Source organism: Nelusetta ayraudi, unplaced genomic scaffold (genome assembly GCF_046127955.1).
Source record: "Nelusetta ayraudi isolate G7.1 ecotype Tasmania unplaced genomic scaffold, CSIRO-AGI_Nayr_v1 ptg000124l, whole genome shotgun sequence".
NCBI classification, from domain to species: domain Eukaryota; kingdom Metazoa; phylum Chordata; class Actinopteri; order Tetraodontiformes; family Monacanthidae; genus Nelusetta; species Nelusetta ayraudi.
In genome coordinates this window covers 407,822-425,998 of record NW_027466174.1, presented here as the reverse complement: position 1 = coordinate 425,998, position 18,177 = coordinate 407,822, and the positions used below count along the sequence as shown (strand labels likewise).

The window sequence follows — 18,177 nt, the reverse complement described above, 5'->3', positions numbered from 1 at the left end:
TTCACTAAAAAATACGAAAAAAACAGAAAAAGTCTGCCTCCTGTTTGCCCCCCCCCCCATCTCCCTCCCGCCTCACCCACAGGGAGCGCAGATGAGTGGCACATGTGCTGTGACCCACTGTAAATGACTGCTAATGTTTTAACTAGGAGAATTAGGCTTTCATCACGGAGACGAATGCAAATAACACAGCAAAAGCAAAGCGCTGTCTGGCTGTGCCGTGCATGCGTGTGTGTGTGTGTGTGCGTGTGTGTGTGTGTGTGTTTGCACTGTCAGGGTGGCGGGCACAGATTGGGGTCAGACTCATTTACAAAACTTAGCATCGCGGCTCGGGGGTTGAGGGGATGCGGGGGAGAAAAGGGTTCCACCGCTGATTATGGCTTGTGTAATTATGTGTGTGTGTGTGTGTGTGTGTGCGCGCGCGCACGCACGCACGCCGCTGTATGTGTGCGTCTCCGCGTGTAATTATGGCGAGGAGTGATGCATGCCTGGCCTGTCCCTCCCTCTCAGCTTAGAGCAGCGTGTCAGAGAGAATATGCAGGATTTAATTATAGACGAATTAAAATTGGTAATGAAATTGGGCATGAACAAACTACAAATAGCAGATGAAAAGGGAGGCCTGTCCCTGGGGGGGGGTGAGCCGCAGATAGCAGTGTGTCTGCCCGCTCGCCTGTGGATGAGTGTGTGTGTGTGTGCGCGCGTGTGTGTGCGTGCGCTGATGATAACTGATGAGAAAAACTCGGAGATAAAGCTGCGTTATTGGAGAGCCGCCGCCGCCGCCGCCGTGCGTCGGCGCCGTGCGTGGAGTGGCGCTGTGCATGCGTGACGCGTATAAATAGGATTATCCTCAGGTCACACTACTTTAAAGGTAATTTAACACCAGGCTGCAAAAGTGCTGTTTGCACTGAGCGCAAGCCTGGCTGTGAATATTCCTGCTGGAACTTCGCCTCCATTCCAAGATGACTTCCTCCAGAAGAATTAGACTGAAACGTTGCAATTTTCTATGTTGTGGTTGAGTTTTAACTCACAATGCAGCAAAGTGATTTTCAGGCACAAAGGGTCAGAATTGTTTGGCCTTTGTGTTGTTTGTTTTTTAATTATTTTAGGGATTTTATCAGTACAAAAACATCCTAAAAAAAAAAAACTTTCTGGCTCATTTATTAAAATGAATGAAAATGAATTCATTTTTAATTCGCCAGATGTTAAGATGAGAATAAAGCACGTTTCACTGTCGAGCATTATAAAACAAACAAAAAAAAAAACACTTTGTCTTCCCAGAATGCTGTGCGCCACAACCTGAGTCTGCACAAGTGTTTTGTCCGTGTGGAGAACGTGAAGGGGGCCGTGTGGACCGTGGACGAAGTCGAATACCAAAAGAGGAGACCACCAAAGATGACCGGGTGAGTACACACACACGCACACACGCACACACACACACACACACACACACTCACTTCCCTAGCGCTCTACTGAGGCTGATGTGACTGTGAGCTGATGGCTTCTGGCACCGTGATTGGCTGAATTGACTTTGTGCTATTAGCAGCAGGCCGACTCAGTCATCAGATGGAATAAAGGAAAAAAGAAAAGCTGCTGCCTTATCGTTTGTGTGTTCCCCTTTGCGTGTTTGTGCGCGCAGGCGTTGCGTGTGTGTTTTTCCCTGTTTGTCGACACCATTAGTAAGCAGCTGTGTGAGATGCACAAGAGGAAAAACCTTGTTAGTGTGTGTAAACAGATGTTCTCTGCAACCGCCAGAGAAACCAGGGATAATTACACACGCACACACATGCACACACACGACCCCGCGTGCTACATATTAGACACTTTTGTACGTGTGTGCCTGTGTGTGTTTGTTTTAGCGTGTTTGCAGCGCTGTTGCTTGTTTCTGCCGGTGTCATGAACAGCTGTGAGATTCAGAGAGCGGCTTTGACGGACTGATGTCTCATCACATGTGCGCTTCGTTTGTAACGCTGCACTTTCTCTTTTCCCTTGTGTGTGTGTGTGTGTGTGTGTGTGTGTGTGTGTGCAGAAGCCCCACTCTGGTGAAAAACATGATTTCAGGCCTGGGCTTTGGATCCCTAAACGCCAGCTACCAGGTATGAAAAACAACCTTTCCTCCACCCAATTCTCTCTCAGTAACACACACACACACACACACACACACACACACACACACACACACACACACACACAGGGAGAGAGGGGAGTGAGAGAACCAATCGCAATCAAGGGCACTAATATCAATTCCCTCTTATAATTAGCAGATTCCCTAACGACGTTCCCGCCGCCTCCCCTCTTCCTCCCACTCTCACCCTCACTCTCACCTCCCACCTCACTTTTACACAAAGAGACCTACGCGCCGCACACACGAGCAGACGCGCGCGCGCACGCACACACTCCACCACCTCCCGCACTCAGGGACGCACGCACACTAGACCTCCGTCTCTTGACTCCCTGCGCACGACGTTCCCAGCGAAGCCCACACATGAACGCCGAGATGATTTATAGCGTCAAGTAGTTGTCAATTAAGGTTAGCGCATGAAATTATGGGCTGTCCCAGAAAAATCCATCCGTGCACGCCCAGCATTCTCCTACTTTTGGCTTCTTTCTTTCTTTCTTTTTTTTTTACTCCTGTGATGGAGGGAGGGGAGGAGTGGCAGGACTCTCGAGCGTCCGTCCTCTCATCTGCAAACAGCTGCACCGGAGAGTTTGGAAGCTGTTGGTTCGCTCTTTTCTGCATGTGTGTGTGTGTGTGCGTGTGTGTGCACGCTCAGTGTGGCATTGAGTACAAACTGCCATGGAGACTCTCATGTCAACACACACACACACACACACACACACAAGACGCACTTCAACAGGGACTCAAATGTACAAGCGCACGCGCCGCCGATGGGGAAGCATTGTGTATAAGTGCCCCCTAGTGGCGTCTCAAGTTCACTGGCAAGTTAGTGGATTCCACTGTGGTTCAAATGGAGTGCACAGGGAGAGGACGCAATGATAATAATAATAATAATAATAATAATAATGATAATAATAATAATAATAATAATAATAATAATAATAATGATAATAATAATAATAATAATAATAATAATAAAAAATAAATAATAAATAATAACATTTTGCTAATTTACACAACATTTTTTTAATGAAAATTCCCTAATCTTGCGTGTGTGTGTGTGTGTGCAGGCGGCTCTGGCCGAGAGCAGCCTGTCCCTGCTGAACAGCCCCTCCCTGCTGACCCCTACGTCTGCGGCCAGCCTCAACATGCTGCACGTGGGCCACGATGATGTCAGCTCCACCGTGGAGCAGGTGAACAGCAACGGGAGCTGCAGCCCCACGCTCAGCCCGCAGCAGTACAGGTAGGAGCGCCTCTCTCATTTCTGTATCCTTTTTCCTAGAAAGCGTCTTCTAAGACGGACGGGCTTCTCTGTGATGTCACAAAGGGCACTGGACTTTGAGGCCATGTCAAGGCTGAAGCTCGTTTTTCTCTGTTTTTTCTCAATTTTTCTGAAAGTAAATCTCAAAAAATGGTTTTAGTGAACGTTGCACAGTTACGCAAAATAAATGAGGATAAAGGGCTGTAAACAGAGGGCTAAATCCACTGGTCTCTGGGGATCTATTCCTTTTTTTTTCCTTTTTTTTTTTGCCCAATTAATCATTCAAGGACCACAGGAGACGTGAATCTGAATACGGCCGCAGCCTTTAATGATGACTGATGGGAGAAATGATGATTTCAAAATGGGAAGGCTTTTGTAACACGGCTTCCGCCCCCTCCTCTCCTCCCCGTCCTCCCCCCTGCAGCCACCAGGTGCACGTGAAGGAGGAGCCCACCGAGGTGGAGGAGGACAGTCGGCCCGTGTCCCTCCTGGCCGGCGTCACACACAGCCTGGCGTTGCCGAGCGACGAGCGCGACCTGGAGGAGGACCTGCCCACCGAGGAGCTGGAGTAGGACGGCGGCCAGCGGCACGAGACGCAGGAGGGAGCGGACAGCCACAGTACGCTTCGCCAGAAAAAGAGAGAAAAAGAATGTTTTTGTTTAGTTTTTTTTTTTGTTTTAAGTTCGTTGTTTTTAAGAAAAATGCAAGAGAAAAAGCGAGGACCACGTGGAGGAAGTTCCAAACAGGGTTCGGCGACCTCCGCTTCTCTTTCTGACGCAAAAACAAAGACTGTGGAGCACTGCTTTACCTCCATCTCTTTCTTTATGTTTTCCAACACTTGGCTCAGAGGTGTAACACCACTCGACGCACACACACGCGCACGCACGCACGCACACACACGCACACACACACACACACACACACACACACACGCACGCCATTGTTTGACGAGCCCCTGCGTCGTCGAAGTCAGCCTCCGTGCGGAGGCCCCGCCCACTCGCAGCTCAGCCCCGCCTCCGGCCGTTTCCGCTCCGTTTGTCGGTTTTCCATCGTTTGAGATGACAACTTGTGCGTGTGTGCGAGACCCACGCGCACAGACAGACACACACACACACTCACACGGGATTCTGTGTATATAGATACGGAGCTGTCACCAGGGACCGCCCCCCCGCCCCACCTCCTCCTCCTCCTCCTCCTCGCCTCAGTCACCTGCTTTTTATTTTCTTCTTTTTGATTTGACTGAAATCTTCACCTTCAGGACGGGCAGAGAGGCAGCGAGCTCATCGCAGGTGACCTCCGACCCCTCGCGAGGCTGACCCACCCACGGAGACCAAACACCAACCCTTCCCCGACCACACACACACACACACACACACACACACAAGCAAAGACACCTAGTGACAGACATCTTTTGAAAATCTTTGATTCCAAGCGATGAAAAAAGGAGACTTTTTTTTCCTAACCCCGCCCCCTCCTCCTCCTCCTCCACCACCACCACTCCCACCCAAACCCAAAATGACTGCAGGAATAGGACCGTGCGGCGCTGTCCTTCTCCTCCCCTCCATCTGTCGGATGGATGGAGGGATGAGCTGGGAACACTTTGTGAACGATGAGAGAAGAAGCGGAGAGGAGCGAGGGAGGGACGTGACTGCAGAGGCATCGCGATTTAAAGAGAGAAAAAAAACTGTCGTCGATCACGGAGTATAACGAGGAAAAAAAATGTGGTAGCTTATGTCATTTCCTTTTTTTTTTTTTATTTCAAGTTATTATCTCTGTTTGTTTTTTTCCCCGTTTTTTCCAAGGATGAATATTTCCACGGTGGCGTTCTGTTGCATCGTTTTCTTCTCTTTTTTTTCTCCTCGTATTGTGATTTGTTTGATTTTTTTATTTTTCCTCTGGCTGTTCGCACCATTCCACATGAGCATCGGCTAAAGAAACAACAACAAACAAAAGAAAAACAGTGTTGTCCCGGCTCGTCGCCCCTCCCCCAGCTCCCCTGCCCCCACCCCCACCCCACTCTGCCCCCGCCCCTCCTCAGTAGTCCAGCAGGCCAGAAATTTGGAAATAGCACTTAAAAGTTGCCATGAACCAGACAGATTATTTAACAGCTGATTCCTTTCAGTTCTCTGTCACTCACTTTGTCCTTCTTTTTTTGTTTGTGTATTTTACCTGGGGGGAAAAAAAAATATCAGTGATGCTTTAGAAAAGAATATATATATTATTATTACTGCAGTCGGAGAATACCTCATCCCACAAAGGTTCCGCCTGGAACTGTGTCCAAATTGCTAAACAAAAAAAAAAAGGGGGGAATTCTTTCTGTGGGACACCAAAATGCGGCAACTCTGCTCGGCTTCGGTTCAAAAGCTCTATGGTTGTGATAGTTACTGTGTTGAAGCTATTTGCAATTCACTGTGTGAGTTTTGTGTTCGAGGATTAGCACGTGAGATTTTTTTTTTTTCTTTATTACTATGATTTTGTTTCTTTCCTGTGAGCATAAAAGCATTACTTCTCTCTACAGTGCCATACCAAAATTTAACGCATATTTGTTTTGTTTTTTTAGTCTGAACCTGCTTATTCCCATTTTATTTTTGTTACAGGTTACCAAAGAAATACGTAGAAAACCAAAAACCCTGTAGTTTATTTTGCCCTCTTTTGAGTTGCTTTGTTGTTATTGTTGTTATTATTATTATTACTGTTATTATTATTTTATTATTATTGAGGAATTGGCCAAAAGACACCAAACTGGAGGATGGAATTCTTTTTTCTTTTCTTTTTTATTCTCTTCATTCAACCGCTGCCCCAGAAACGACCCGTGACTCACAGCGCTGGCCGTTCCCAAAACCAAAGCGTGAAAAGCAAACTAAAATTTGGAGACGTCGAAACTTTGACGCGACGAAGTGGTTACCAGTGAGACTCACGAAAGGTTCAAGGCCAAAAAGAAAACAAATTTACACAACTAGATTTAACAAACGTTGCACAGTTCCTCAGAAATAACAAGAGAAAAAAAAGACTCACCTTTTTTTTTTTTTTTTTTTTTTTTTTTGAAGCACTTAGAAGAGACAGACGTTGGCAGAGCTCAAACTGAGGCTCTCCGAGGCTTTTCAAACACACCGACCCAGAATCTTCAGCGCCGGGGAGAAACGGATAAACACAAGACACATTGATCTGACAGACGGTTCCGGTGCTCCATAGATTTCTGTTTGCAGGAACAGGAAGTGCACTGAAAAGTCACTGGGGGAAAAAAAGACAACAAGTCTTTCCAAAAAAGAGAAGACAAAGTGCTCCTGCTTTAAACAAAGAGGGAACTCCTGTTAGAACCCATGTTTGAGGAACACGACCAAGGGACAGCGCGTAATCAAAAAGAGTTGGGCTCACGTTTTTCATACACTTTTCCTCCCCCCCCCCACTCCCTCCACCCCCCTCCACCCCCCACACACCTCCCACTTGCACTTCAGACGACTTTTCTTAAACCTCTCCGACGACTTTGTGTTCAAACGGCAACTGTTTGCTGTCACATTAGAGGCTGATTTCTGACGGAGTACAAAGTGGCAGACAGGCATCGTGAAACGAGATGAAAACCAAAAATAACACTACCTCCTTTTCAAAGCGGTTCAACACATAGCCACGTTGAGACTGAACCTTAGTATTTGCTTTTTCGTTTTTCTTCTCCTCCATTCTTCCTGGATGACGATAAAGAATGCCAAAATTGCTGTTACACTTATTATTCTACAACCTACTACATTTAAACACAACGACAAAATAAAGAAGATCCTTTTTTTTTTCTCTCTCTCTCTCCCTGAACCATCTGCTTGAGCCCAAAAATAGACACACACATTGAGACGTTTCATGATCGGTGGGATTCAAAACGACTACCTCTCCTCAAACCACATGTACAGCAGCGGCAGCGGCAGCAGCAGCAGCAGCAGCAGCAGCACTCTCCGCGTCTCTCCGCGGAGTGTCGTGTCGTGTTGTGTCGTGTCGTGTCGTGTCGTGCTCACTCTGCACCGAAAGGTTTCCCCCCTGTGTGTTGAACTCGCCCAGTCTGCCTGCAGCCACCCGGTTAGCGCCGAGCTAATGTTACCAGCATCTCGACCACGTGCTCTGGGGCCGCTGCATGACGGCTGGATTCACGCACGCACGCACGCACGCACGCAAACACACACACACGCAAATGGACGACTGTGAGTCAGTGCAACAGTTCTGAAAACATCCAGCGATTGAATTATCCAAAGAAGCACCCAAAAAAAACACCCGCAAGAGACGCTGAGAGGATGAAAACACTCGCACACACACACACACACACACGCTCGCACTCACACACTCAGACAGCAAGTCACCACTAGTCCTAGCAAACATCCAAACCCAAGAGGAACTGCTGCACACGGCAACACAGACGCTTTCTGACTCGTGCTTTAAGGTACACCTGTAAACAAAGTTGTTTTATAAAAAAAAAAAAAAAAAGATGTAGATTGTTGACAGGTCGCCATGTAAACGCTTGTTTCTGTTGTTTTTTTTGTTTTCCACGAGCTTGGCATAACATGATGTATTCTTCTTCTTGTATATTAATGCTTGACTTATCTCTCCAGGGCATTCTCACTCTCTCTCTCTCTCTCTCTCTCTCTCCCTCACTCTCTCTCTCTCTCTCTCCCTCCCCCATTGTTTCTGTCCTCTCAATTTGTTCCCCCTTGATTTCTTTTATTCCTGCACCTGTTTAGCGATGGTAAAGCTTTCAGCTCTTGATTACTATACTGTACTGCTAATGCTAAAGTATATGTATTTATCATATTAAGTGCTGCAGGTTATGTTGGTTCTATTAGTTCTGTTTCGTTTCCGTTTTTTTTTTTTTTTTTTTTCAGTTCTTCATGAAACGTCTGGGACGCTGATTTTTTTTAAAGTGTATTATCTCTAAAAATAAAAAAATTAAAAGAATAAAAGTTAGATCAGTGGTTTAGGTAACACCTGTTTGTATATTTATCTTAGCTAGGTCTATTTTGATACTTTTTTGTCTCTGTACTGCATTTATGCATTTTTAAGGAAAGAAAAAAAAAACAAATGGAAAACAAACTAAAAAGTTTCTTCAATATGTATTGATACCTCAGAAGGACTTTCTCAAAGACAGGACCAAAACCTCCAAAAAAAAAGAGAGAGAGATAAACAGAAAGAGGAAAAAAGTAAGAATATGTAGCCCCTCTCTTGCTTTAAAAAAAAAAATGTGGAGCTCTTTAAAAAGAAGAAGAAGAAGAAGAAGAAGAAGTATTGCTGTTGGTCCTCTCAGGTGCCAATATGTGTCCAGCTCCCTCTGACCCCTGTCATTCCTGTGCTGAACTTTGACCCCCCCAGAGCTGTCAGTCATCCGCAGGTGCAGAAGGGGGCGTCGCTGAGGCGCACACACACCTGGCCAGGTGTTGACCAGCGACGACCCGCCCGCGCGCTCCCTGTCCCGACATTTGATTTTTTTGTTTTTGTTTTTGCTGATCATTTCCTTGATTCTCCTCCTCTCGTGTAGTCCCAAAACCAAAACATTGGAGGGCTCTCAGAGATGCACTTCATCGTCTGACTACCAAAGGCATCGCAGGCAAAAAAAAAAAAAAAAAAAAGAAAAGAAAAAAAAAAAAGCCTTTTGCTTGGTCCAAACTCCTGAACTGTAACCAAACTGTAATCAAACCAATGCCACGACCTTAACCAAACGATGAGCAGAGCTACTTCCAAAACCCTCCAGCCACTTCACTGAGCTCTCCCACATCCTCCATAACACAGATATATATAAATATATATATATATTTTATTATCATCCTTTTTTTTTGTTTAAGGACCAGTCTGTATCACAGTAGCTGGCCGCTGACTTCGTAGGACACAGGGAGCGCACATCCTGAGGCGTGATTGGACAGTTCTGAGGTGTCATTTGAGAGGGGGGGGGGGGGGGGGGGACTCTCAAAGTGGAACATTTGTTTTGCTTTTTTTGTTTTATTTTATTTTATTTTTTTTGCCTGATGGTATTATCACGTAGACAGCCAGAATCCGATGGAACTACCACTTCAGCCCTCCTCTGGTGAAACCTTAGGAATGTGTGTACATTTTCAGCAGTGGATTTTGTTGGGTTTTTTTTTGTTTTTGTTTTTGTTTGTTTGTTTAGTTTCAGTTTACCTGTTTACCTCTCTTTATCCTTTTGGACTTTGTTTCTGTTTCTTCTTATTTGAACGTGTGACCAGAGGAAGAGGCGGGGACAAGGACTGGGTGGCGGCTTTAGACAGTGGAGCCCAGCCCTCTGACCCTCCACTCCGGGTAGCCATGTTAATGCCAGTCACTGCCCTTTCCTTCATGCTGTATAAAAACACACACACACACACACACACACACACACACACACACACACACACACACACACACACATAGACACATACACACACACGCAAACACACACACACACACACACACCGACATACTTACACACACTCACTCACACAAACATACACACAAACATATATCTGTGTATTTGTAACCTGAATCTTCTTGTGTCTGTCCATGCAGACAATAAAAAACTGTACAGTAGGTCTAGTTGCATGTAATCTGTACTAATTATTGACAATGGCATTATAAAATGCAATAAAAATACTTATTACACTGTCCTTTGGTTGGTCATCTTTTTCGAATTTCTTTGTCAGGGGAGGAAGGCGACAAAATGTCAGACAGATTTCTTATATTTACAATATGCTCTTTTTTCACTTCCCAAATTTCCATTACAAAACCTTAGAGATTTTGATTAAAAAAATCCCTATAAATGATGTCACTTAATAATAATAATAATAATAATAATAATAATAATAATAATAATAATACAGTATTTTCTAGTTCAAAAGTATGAAGAAAACTGAAAAAAAAACTTATTATTCTAAAATATTTTGACCATGTAATTAAACATAAATTGTATACATATATTAGTAATGTGGAAAAAATATGTATTTCTATCGTCTCAATCTAATACCTGCTGATCACTGCTGCATCAAATATCTCAGACGGATCTCGGCCTTCATTTGAAATGCTATTGAACATCTCAAAGTCAGGAGACGTTTGTTAAATTCATGATTTTAAATGATCATGAAAATCTTGAAAAATGATTTGGCAGCTCTCAAAAAAAAAAAAAAAAAAACCAACTAGGAACCTAAAAGACAAGAGGAGGCTTAAGTTCCCGAGGCAAGATACGTGTATAAATCATCAATCAGCCTTTCAGCCTTTTCCACTGTGTGGAGTCTTCATCCAAAAACACCTGTTACGCAGCCGGACGACATTCTGCCAGATTTGCACAAATCCTGCAAAACACGCTGACGTGCAGGTCAGAACGGCAACACGATCCAACCCTCGGCCTGTCGGTCCGGCGGGGCCCCTTCAGACGGTTCAGCGTGAGCTGTGATACAGAGAGCGGCCACCAGGAGGAGTAAACAAACAGGACAACACGAGCTGCATCTCACAAACACAAACCGCAAAGGCGGGGGGGGGGGGGGGGGGGGCTGCACACTGACGCGCTGCGACCGACAGGGTGGGCCAGAGAGTGCCGAACGCCGAGCACCCGGCTGGGAGCGCAAACTGGGGTGTGCACACTGTGTACTGTGCACAACACAGTGGATGCAGGCGGATGAAGTCTCGTGAGAGTGCGGAACTGATGCCACCGTGCGAGGAACTACTTTTTGCTTGCACTGTGGTAAGGAAAAAGTAGTTCCTTATTGAAAAGCCCTCAGATTCCTCCCCGCTGGTCTTCCCCCGCCTGCCTCCACCACTGCGCAGGTGCGCCTCATCATGCCCTACAGCTCATCTTTAAACTTTTGCGCTGCGTTGTGAGCGCGTTGCCACCGGGGGCGGGGGGCGGGGGGGGGGGGGGGGGGAGTGTAAAGTGGCTGAAGTTTTTTTGATTTTTGATTTTTCTTCTGAAAGTTGAAACTTTGTTTAATCTTCTTTTAATCTCGCTTTAGTGAACTTTTCTCTCTGTCAGCTGGGAAACTCACTCTTGACGCTTAAATCCCTGTGACATTTGGTTTTGGGAGAGACCCCCATCTTAAGCCTACTACACACACACACACACACACACACTCACTCACGCACACGCAAAGACAGACACAGGAACACACTGGATGGCGTGCGAGCTGCATGAATACCAAGCAGAAAAGTCGTGCCTTATACTTGTGCAAGGTGAGCCAGGGTGCACAGCAACACACACACACACACACACACACACACACACACATACACACACAGAGGTTATTCTTGGCGTGCCACGGCCCTGTTTGGCACCGACCCGAGTCTCAGTCAGGCCCTGAATATATTTCAACAACGCTGGATCTGGACCGAGCCCGTGTGTTGCACTTTAGCGAACCTTTAGCGGAAGATTCCGGATACTTGCTTGTGTGTTTGGTGCGTGCATTCACTGATTGGGCAATGCTAAGTTTATATTATGGAATTGTGTGTGTGTGTGTGTGTGTGTGTGTGTGTGTGTGTGTGTGTGCGTGCTGGTACCTGTAGCTTGCGGTGCACTGAGGTCCAGGCAGACCCTGTGACTCACTAAATAAATCCACGCCGTGCCATTCAAACATCTTCAGCTTCTCCCCTCAGTCAACTGTCACCCTCCTCCTCACCCTGGGCGAGGCCCAGTGGGTGGGCCGTCCCTCCAGCAGGGAACAACACCACAGTGTGTGTGTGTGTGTGTGTGTGTGTGTGTGTGTGTGTGTGTGTCACCCTTTAATTTAGTCAGGGCTGCAACCATGAGGACATCAAATGGCAAACAGAAAAATTATCAGAGAAGAGAAGAGATTTTTTGGGGGCATTTTTGTGTTGTTTCAAGGACAAAGTCAATGACACAATTTTGTCACTAAGCTGAAACCATAGAGTGGATGCAGGTGTTATTTCGCAAATTTAGAAAGAGGCTTCACTGTTCACTGCTTGGCAGCTTAGAAACATAGAAACAAAAGCCTGTGTCCGTCAGGATAAATAGCTCAGGCTGTTGCTCTGTGAATCAGGAGGCTGTGGGTTGGACTGTAGTACAAATCTAAAATGCAAGAATGGTCCAGTTGGCGTAGTGAAATTGGTCATGACAATGAGTGCGTCACTGTGTCTGGTCCACAGTCAACATCATGTGACTAATCAATCCCCACTACGCTTTGATTCTGCGAGCTAAACAGGACTTAAAGTGCCATTATTAATTAAATAGGTCTATATAATTTAATTGAAAAGTGCATAAGTGCATATATTATCTAAAAAACTATTTATGTGTTTGAAAAGCACCATTGTTTAGCTTTGCTTTCCCTTGCTTTCTGATGCTAAGACTAACCCTTAGTCTTAGGGTTGGGTTTGGGTAATTTGAGACAATACTTGGGAAATTGATGGGTTTTTTTTTTTCTGCAAGCCTCATAAAAGGCTTCTCATCACGTGTTCACACAGAAGCATGAAATAAATATGTAAATAAATAGATTAATTAATAGGTTTTTAACTAAATCAATTGAAATTTCCAAAGAATTAACTACGGAATTATTTACTTGACTGTTTGTCGACAGTCATTTAATTATGCACTTCTATCCGCTTTTGGTGGTGAATAACAAAAATATTTATTTACTTACTTACTTACTTACTTACTCACCTACTTACCATCTTCTTGGCTTGCTGTATCAAAACGCACCACTTCTTTTCACCCAAGTGTGGGGTCGTCACACGGCCGCAGGCACAAAACGCAACGCTGTTAGAAGTTGAGCGTCACCTGGGGGCTCTCGCTTTGTTTCACCTGTTGTCAGGAAGTCCGCAAACAAACCGTGCCTTTCAGCCGCAGCTGCTGGGTCAGTGCACGTCACCCACACCCCGACAGTCCAATCCAATCAGAAGCCAGTAGAGGCGGGTCGACCCAAGTCAGATCAGCAAAAACGCAAAAGTGTCATTTGAATTGAGATACACAATGGCGCACACACATGAAGGCGTCAGAATAAACGTTGCATGCCACTGATGGCGCCGGTTGCGCGAGGGTGTTGCGCAATCCGGGGCGAGTCCGTTCCGCAAAGTCAGCGAATTTTGGCGACAGAGTGAAGTAATGACAGAATGACAGAAGTGACATTTTCTGTGCGGCAAAGACCGCTCGGTGGACGGACAGCAGCCCGACGCGACCCACGCTGCAGGGCAGGACAGTTACAGCTCCCCACCTTCCACTCCGGCTTTCTGGGCGGAGACACACACCGGACCTCGTGGCGCAACGGTAGCGCGTCTGACTCCAGATCAGAAGGTTGCGTGTTCAAATCACGTCGGGGTCAGTTTTTGATGGAGCGTAAAAGGCTCAACACGTTTTTGCAGTGTGACCCGGTGATCGCTGCTCTGATCATCATGCCAATGAAATATCTATTTTAAAGTTGACAGGAAGGAAAGAAGAAGTTGATTGATTGAAAGACAGCCCTTTGTCTTACTTCGTTATATTGCTGTCACAACCTGCCTGAATGAATAACATAGTGATATTAAAATGCATAAATAAATGTGTGTATATCATCCCATTTCTGGTCCGAAATGTTGTTCAATCAACCAATTAAAAAAAAAGGGAGAGAAAAAAAATAAATAATAATTTCAGAAAATCTCATTTACAAAAAATATAAACCTTAAAATTCCATAAGATTCTGTTGCCTGGAGCAAGAATTGAACCCATGTCACCCATGTACAGACCAATGGTTGTTGGTTTAGCCCACTGAGCTATACACTCCTCCTAATTGAGGACCGCAGAGGTATATAAGTACCTCAGTCAGGTGTAGAGAAGGCACTAACTCTTTGGTAAATTCCAGTTGCCCCAAACAGGAATTGAAATAGAAATTCCAGAAATAGTAATAGAAATACTTATCAATGTCTTTTTCCAAACCAGCAAGAAAGAGATGAAGCACTGAGGCCGTCACACTCCTTTGTTTGTCAGCGCTGAAGACGGCCTGGTGGGGAACAACACCGACTCCCAACCAGGAGATCGCCGGTTCAAGTCTCAGTGCGGACCAGAGGTACAACACGTGTGTGTGTGTGTGTTGGTGTGAATGTCTAAACCAAAACTCAAAACCAAAACCAAAAACCCAAAACTCAAAACCTAAAACAAACCAAACCAAAAACTTGCGTTGCGTTGCATTCATCGAATTTCCGAGCATTTCCGAGCATTTCGAATTTCCTTCAACGGGGAGCAGCAGGATCAGCAGCAAAAAGGTAAGAGGAGCTAGCGCCAGCTAGCTCCCTCTCTCTTCTTTTAAAAAATTATTTGAATTAAATAAAAGTGGGCAGCGATGGAAAAAAAATATTGTGAATGTTGGACTTGAAATTCTTGAAAACTTGAAAACCCAAATCTGAAAAAAGTCATATTTTACACTGTTGTTTCTTTCAGGGGCCAAAAAAAATAAAAGTCATATATCAGCCCAAAACTCGCAAGAATAACTGTTCAATCATAGTCTAACGTGGAAAAAAGTGTTAGAACGCAAAATCTCAACATGTCCAAAATACCAGAAAAAAAACTCTGCCCTCTTCCTTCCCGTTGGATCAAACCGTTTCTGGCGGCTCAAGAAATTGTCCTTATGGTGGCGGCCGTAACGGATTGTTTTAAAAAAGATTTAAAAAATATATTAAAAACTCTAAAAAATAAATAAATAAATAAATAAACTAATAGAGCAGCTAACAGCTGTTTCCGTTCTACCAAACCGGTATTCTAATAAAATTGCCATTGAACCAAACAGCATTAGCATCTGGCCAGGGACCCCTTGTGCAAACCAACAGATATTACAAAATATGTAAAGAAAAATCTATTTTTTCTTACTTTTATTTGCTATTCAATTATTATCATTTTTTTTTGAATTTTTTTTTTTAAGAATGCTATCAACTAACATGTTGATAATCATGGCCTTTTTTTCTGTATGGCTGTAAAGCCAGACTTGTCGTGGATGGAAGATCTGCTAATAATAATTGAAAGATAATTTGATTCATGTATGTATGAATGTATGTGTGTATTTGCATTTTTTTAATCTTATCTTCTTTATCTTGTCTTCGCTCCAGGTTTTCTGCGGCCCCCTAGGAGAACCCCGGCCCCCACTTTGGACACCACTGTCCCAGAAGATGGCACCTTGCCAGCTGCACTGGCCCAGAACTGGGAGCCTCCTGATGAGTGCATCTGTCTTCAGTCTTCTTCCACCTCTTCCAGCGACCGCTCGGCAGCACTGCACTTGTCTCATTTTGAATTCATACACGCACAGGTTTGAACTGTGATCTCACGGCAACGAGGTTGTGGGTTTGATTCCCTTCCTGTGCTAGAGTTTGTACCTGCTGTAGGCGTGGATGGTTGTTTGTATCCAAGCTTGACCCCGGAGAGCAGGATGCTGCTGCCGTCGAGTCGTCACGCTGGTGAATTGAAGTGAATTTAAATTCTCCTCCTGGAAGAAAGTGAGCCACGAGTCTGATGAAGACCTGGATGAAACTGCAGAACAACAAGTGTGGGAGGGGCAGGGGTGAGAGAGAGAGAGAGAGAGAGAGAGGGAGGGAGAGAGAGAGAGAGAGTGAGAGAGAGAGAGAGAGAGAGAGAGAGAGAGGCCCCGGCTACAGAACAAAAGCATCTTTGTGAGTGATTGGAACCACATTTTCACCCCCCCCTTTCTCTCTCCCTCTCTCTCTCTCTCGTCCTCCCCTCTCCTTCTCTCTGTGTCTCTGTCTCTCTCTCTCTCCCACACTCACTCACTCACTCGATCTTCCTGTCACTTACCGTTCAAAACAACTCAGAAAATCAAAACTCCACGTCAAAAGTTTAAAATAATACGCCGGCCGGGGGAGTGGACGGGTCTCAACAGGTAACTTCTGTTCTGTGTGTGTGTGTGTGTGTGTGTGTGTGTGTGTGTGTGTGTGTGTGTGTGTATCTTTTTTCTTCATAAAAAAGACAGAGAGCGAGAGAGAGAGAGAGAGAGAGAGAGAGAGAGAGAGAAGTGCTCTGGTCTCACACGTCTGTAAGCAGCACACACCTCACCACACCACACTCCCCCCCCCCCCCCCCCCACCTTCCCCCAATGCTCTACATTCCCCCCACACCCCTGCAAGGCCCTCCCACCCAGCCGGTGCCCTGGTCCGGTGCCGGCTGAGGGTCTCCAGGTGGCGTCTCAAGGCAACGTGCTCGGGAATCGTGGAGCGGCAGGCAGGGAGGGCAGCGGAGCGACGAGCCGGAGGAGGCCAAAACAAGAGCTGCGATGGATTTCGATCGGCGAGGCCGAGGTGAAGGCAGAACCACAGCGCCGCTGGATTCTGGCGTCGGCGCCCCTGTGAGGAACAACTTTGTCTTTGTGTGCAAGCGGCGCGACTCACCATTAAGCATTCGCAGGCAAAAATCCAAGCCTGAGCTGCAGCTGTGACTCAGGCTCAGTGCTAAAAAAAATGAGAAGAAAATGAATATGCTGTGTGTGTGTGTGTGTGTGTGTGTGTGTGTGTGTGTGTGTGTGTGTGTGTGTTGTGATTCAGCCACTGAATCACAACACACACAGAGGCACAAGCAAAGGTTTGTTTTTCTTTAATATCTCGTTGGCTCTGCCTCGACTCCTCCGTCCGCCTGCCTGGTTGCAGCCACTGGGGGTTTTATTCTCCTTGTCTGTTTTTACGAGAGCGGCCGCATCAGTTCCCTTTAGTGGCTCCGCGTTTGGCATCTGCGGGGCATCCGATGGCAGAAAGGGAATAAAAGAGCCTTAATAAGGTGTTCATTGACGCGTAATCACCTCAAAATCAGAATAGTTGCCGTTCTGTCGCCTCGTGGAGAATCTTATGTCTCGCTTTCTGCAGAATTTAACGCCTTATTTAATGAGCTTTGGAGGAGCCATGAGGTGGACTTTATTAGCTTCCGACGGAGCCAAACAGGCTGGTTCGTATTTGATGTACAGGCACAAGATGGGTTTTATTTGATCCGGGCAAATTCAGTTTAGCTTGGCAAAAAAAAAAGAAACCTTTTTTTCCCCGCATATTCATACAAGAAAACCTCGACGAAAGCGCTGAGAAAGGAGAAGTTACTTTGTCAGACCTCTCCAGGCTGCTCACGTCTCATTTGGCACATTTCTTGGCTGCTGGCTGAGTGAGTTTCTATCAGCCTGAGAGTTTTTCTGCTGGCGTTAGGGGTGATGCTGGATGCGAGCCACTCTTGTCTAAGTGATGTGTCTCCTCTTCATACTGAAGAGTCGAGCAGCATCCATGCAGGAGTAGCCTTCCTGTTACGTCACAGCTGCCATTACTCTCTTCTCTAAGGACACTGACTGGACATGTCATCCTCTGACCCCGTTTGAAAACTGCTCAGCTCGGCTGTTTTCAAAAATCACTTTTGGTTCATGTCATCGCAAAGCTGAAATATTTTTTAAAGATTCTCATGAATTTCTCCAAAGTAGGCCGCTAATATTAATCACTCCTGACCAGCCACGGCACAGGACCATTTTCGTAAAATCATTATGTATTTCCATGAGAAAGCCTGAAAAGATGAAAACGGATCTCCGTTTTTTTTCCGGCGCCGTTGCGCGACTCATGCCGAGCGGCTATTGAGCACTCTTGATAAATTGCGCTCACATGAAATACGTCAGTTACCGAAAGTGAGTCAGCTTGACTTCAGGAGGCGATTAGAGGAAAATGAGGCGCTTATTCCTGTTACTGACCTCTCCAAGCAGCAAGTAATGAGTCAAAGCGGCCGCCACGCACCCTGACTTTTACAAATACAAATATAAAATGTAAATGTCTTGAATTGCAAAACTGACTGCGCCCCAGGAGGCCTTTCCCTTTAGTTTTTACATGCTTAACACCGTTGTGAGGAAAC

General features: G+C 45.6%; 1 protein-coding gene and 1 non-coding gene across 5 annotated transcripts in view; both read left to right on the top strand.

The window, feature by feature from the left end:
* The window catches only part of foxp4 (forkhead box P4), a 63,063-nt gene extending 53,063 nt beyond the window's left edge, over positions 1-10,000 (top strand). For all 4 annotated transcript variants that reach the window (XM_076050190.1, XM_076050188.1, XM_076050192.1 and 1 more), the window contains 4 exons: positions 1,276-1,397; positions 2,024-2,090; positions 3,184-3,356; positions 3,799-10,000. In XM_076050190.1, the coding sequence (XP_075906305.1) occupies positions 1,276-1,397; positions 2,024-2,090; positions 3,184-3,356; positions 3,799-3,946 (510 nt within the window). In that variant the 3' untranslated portion in view covers positions 3,947-10,000. The remainder of the gene's footprint in view (positions 1-1,275; positions 1,398-2,023; positions 2,091-3,183; positions 3,357-3,798) is intronic.
* Positions 10,001-13,582: 3,582 nt separating this feature from the next.
* trnaw-cca (transfer RNA tryptophan (anticodon CCA)) lies at positions 13,583-13,654 on the top strand. The gene has a single exon. It is a non-coding gene; the product is annotated as a tRNA-Trp (tRNA).
* Positions 13,655-18,177: the final 4,523 nt, after the last annotated feature.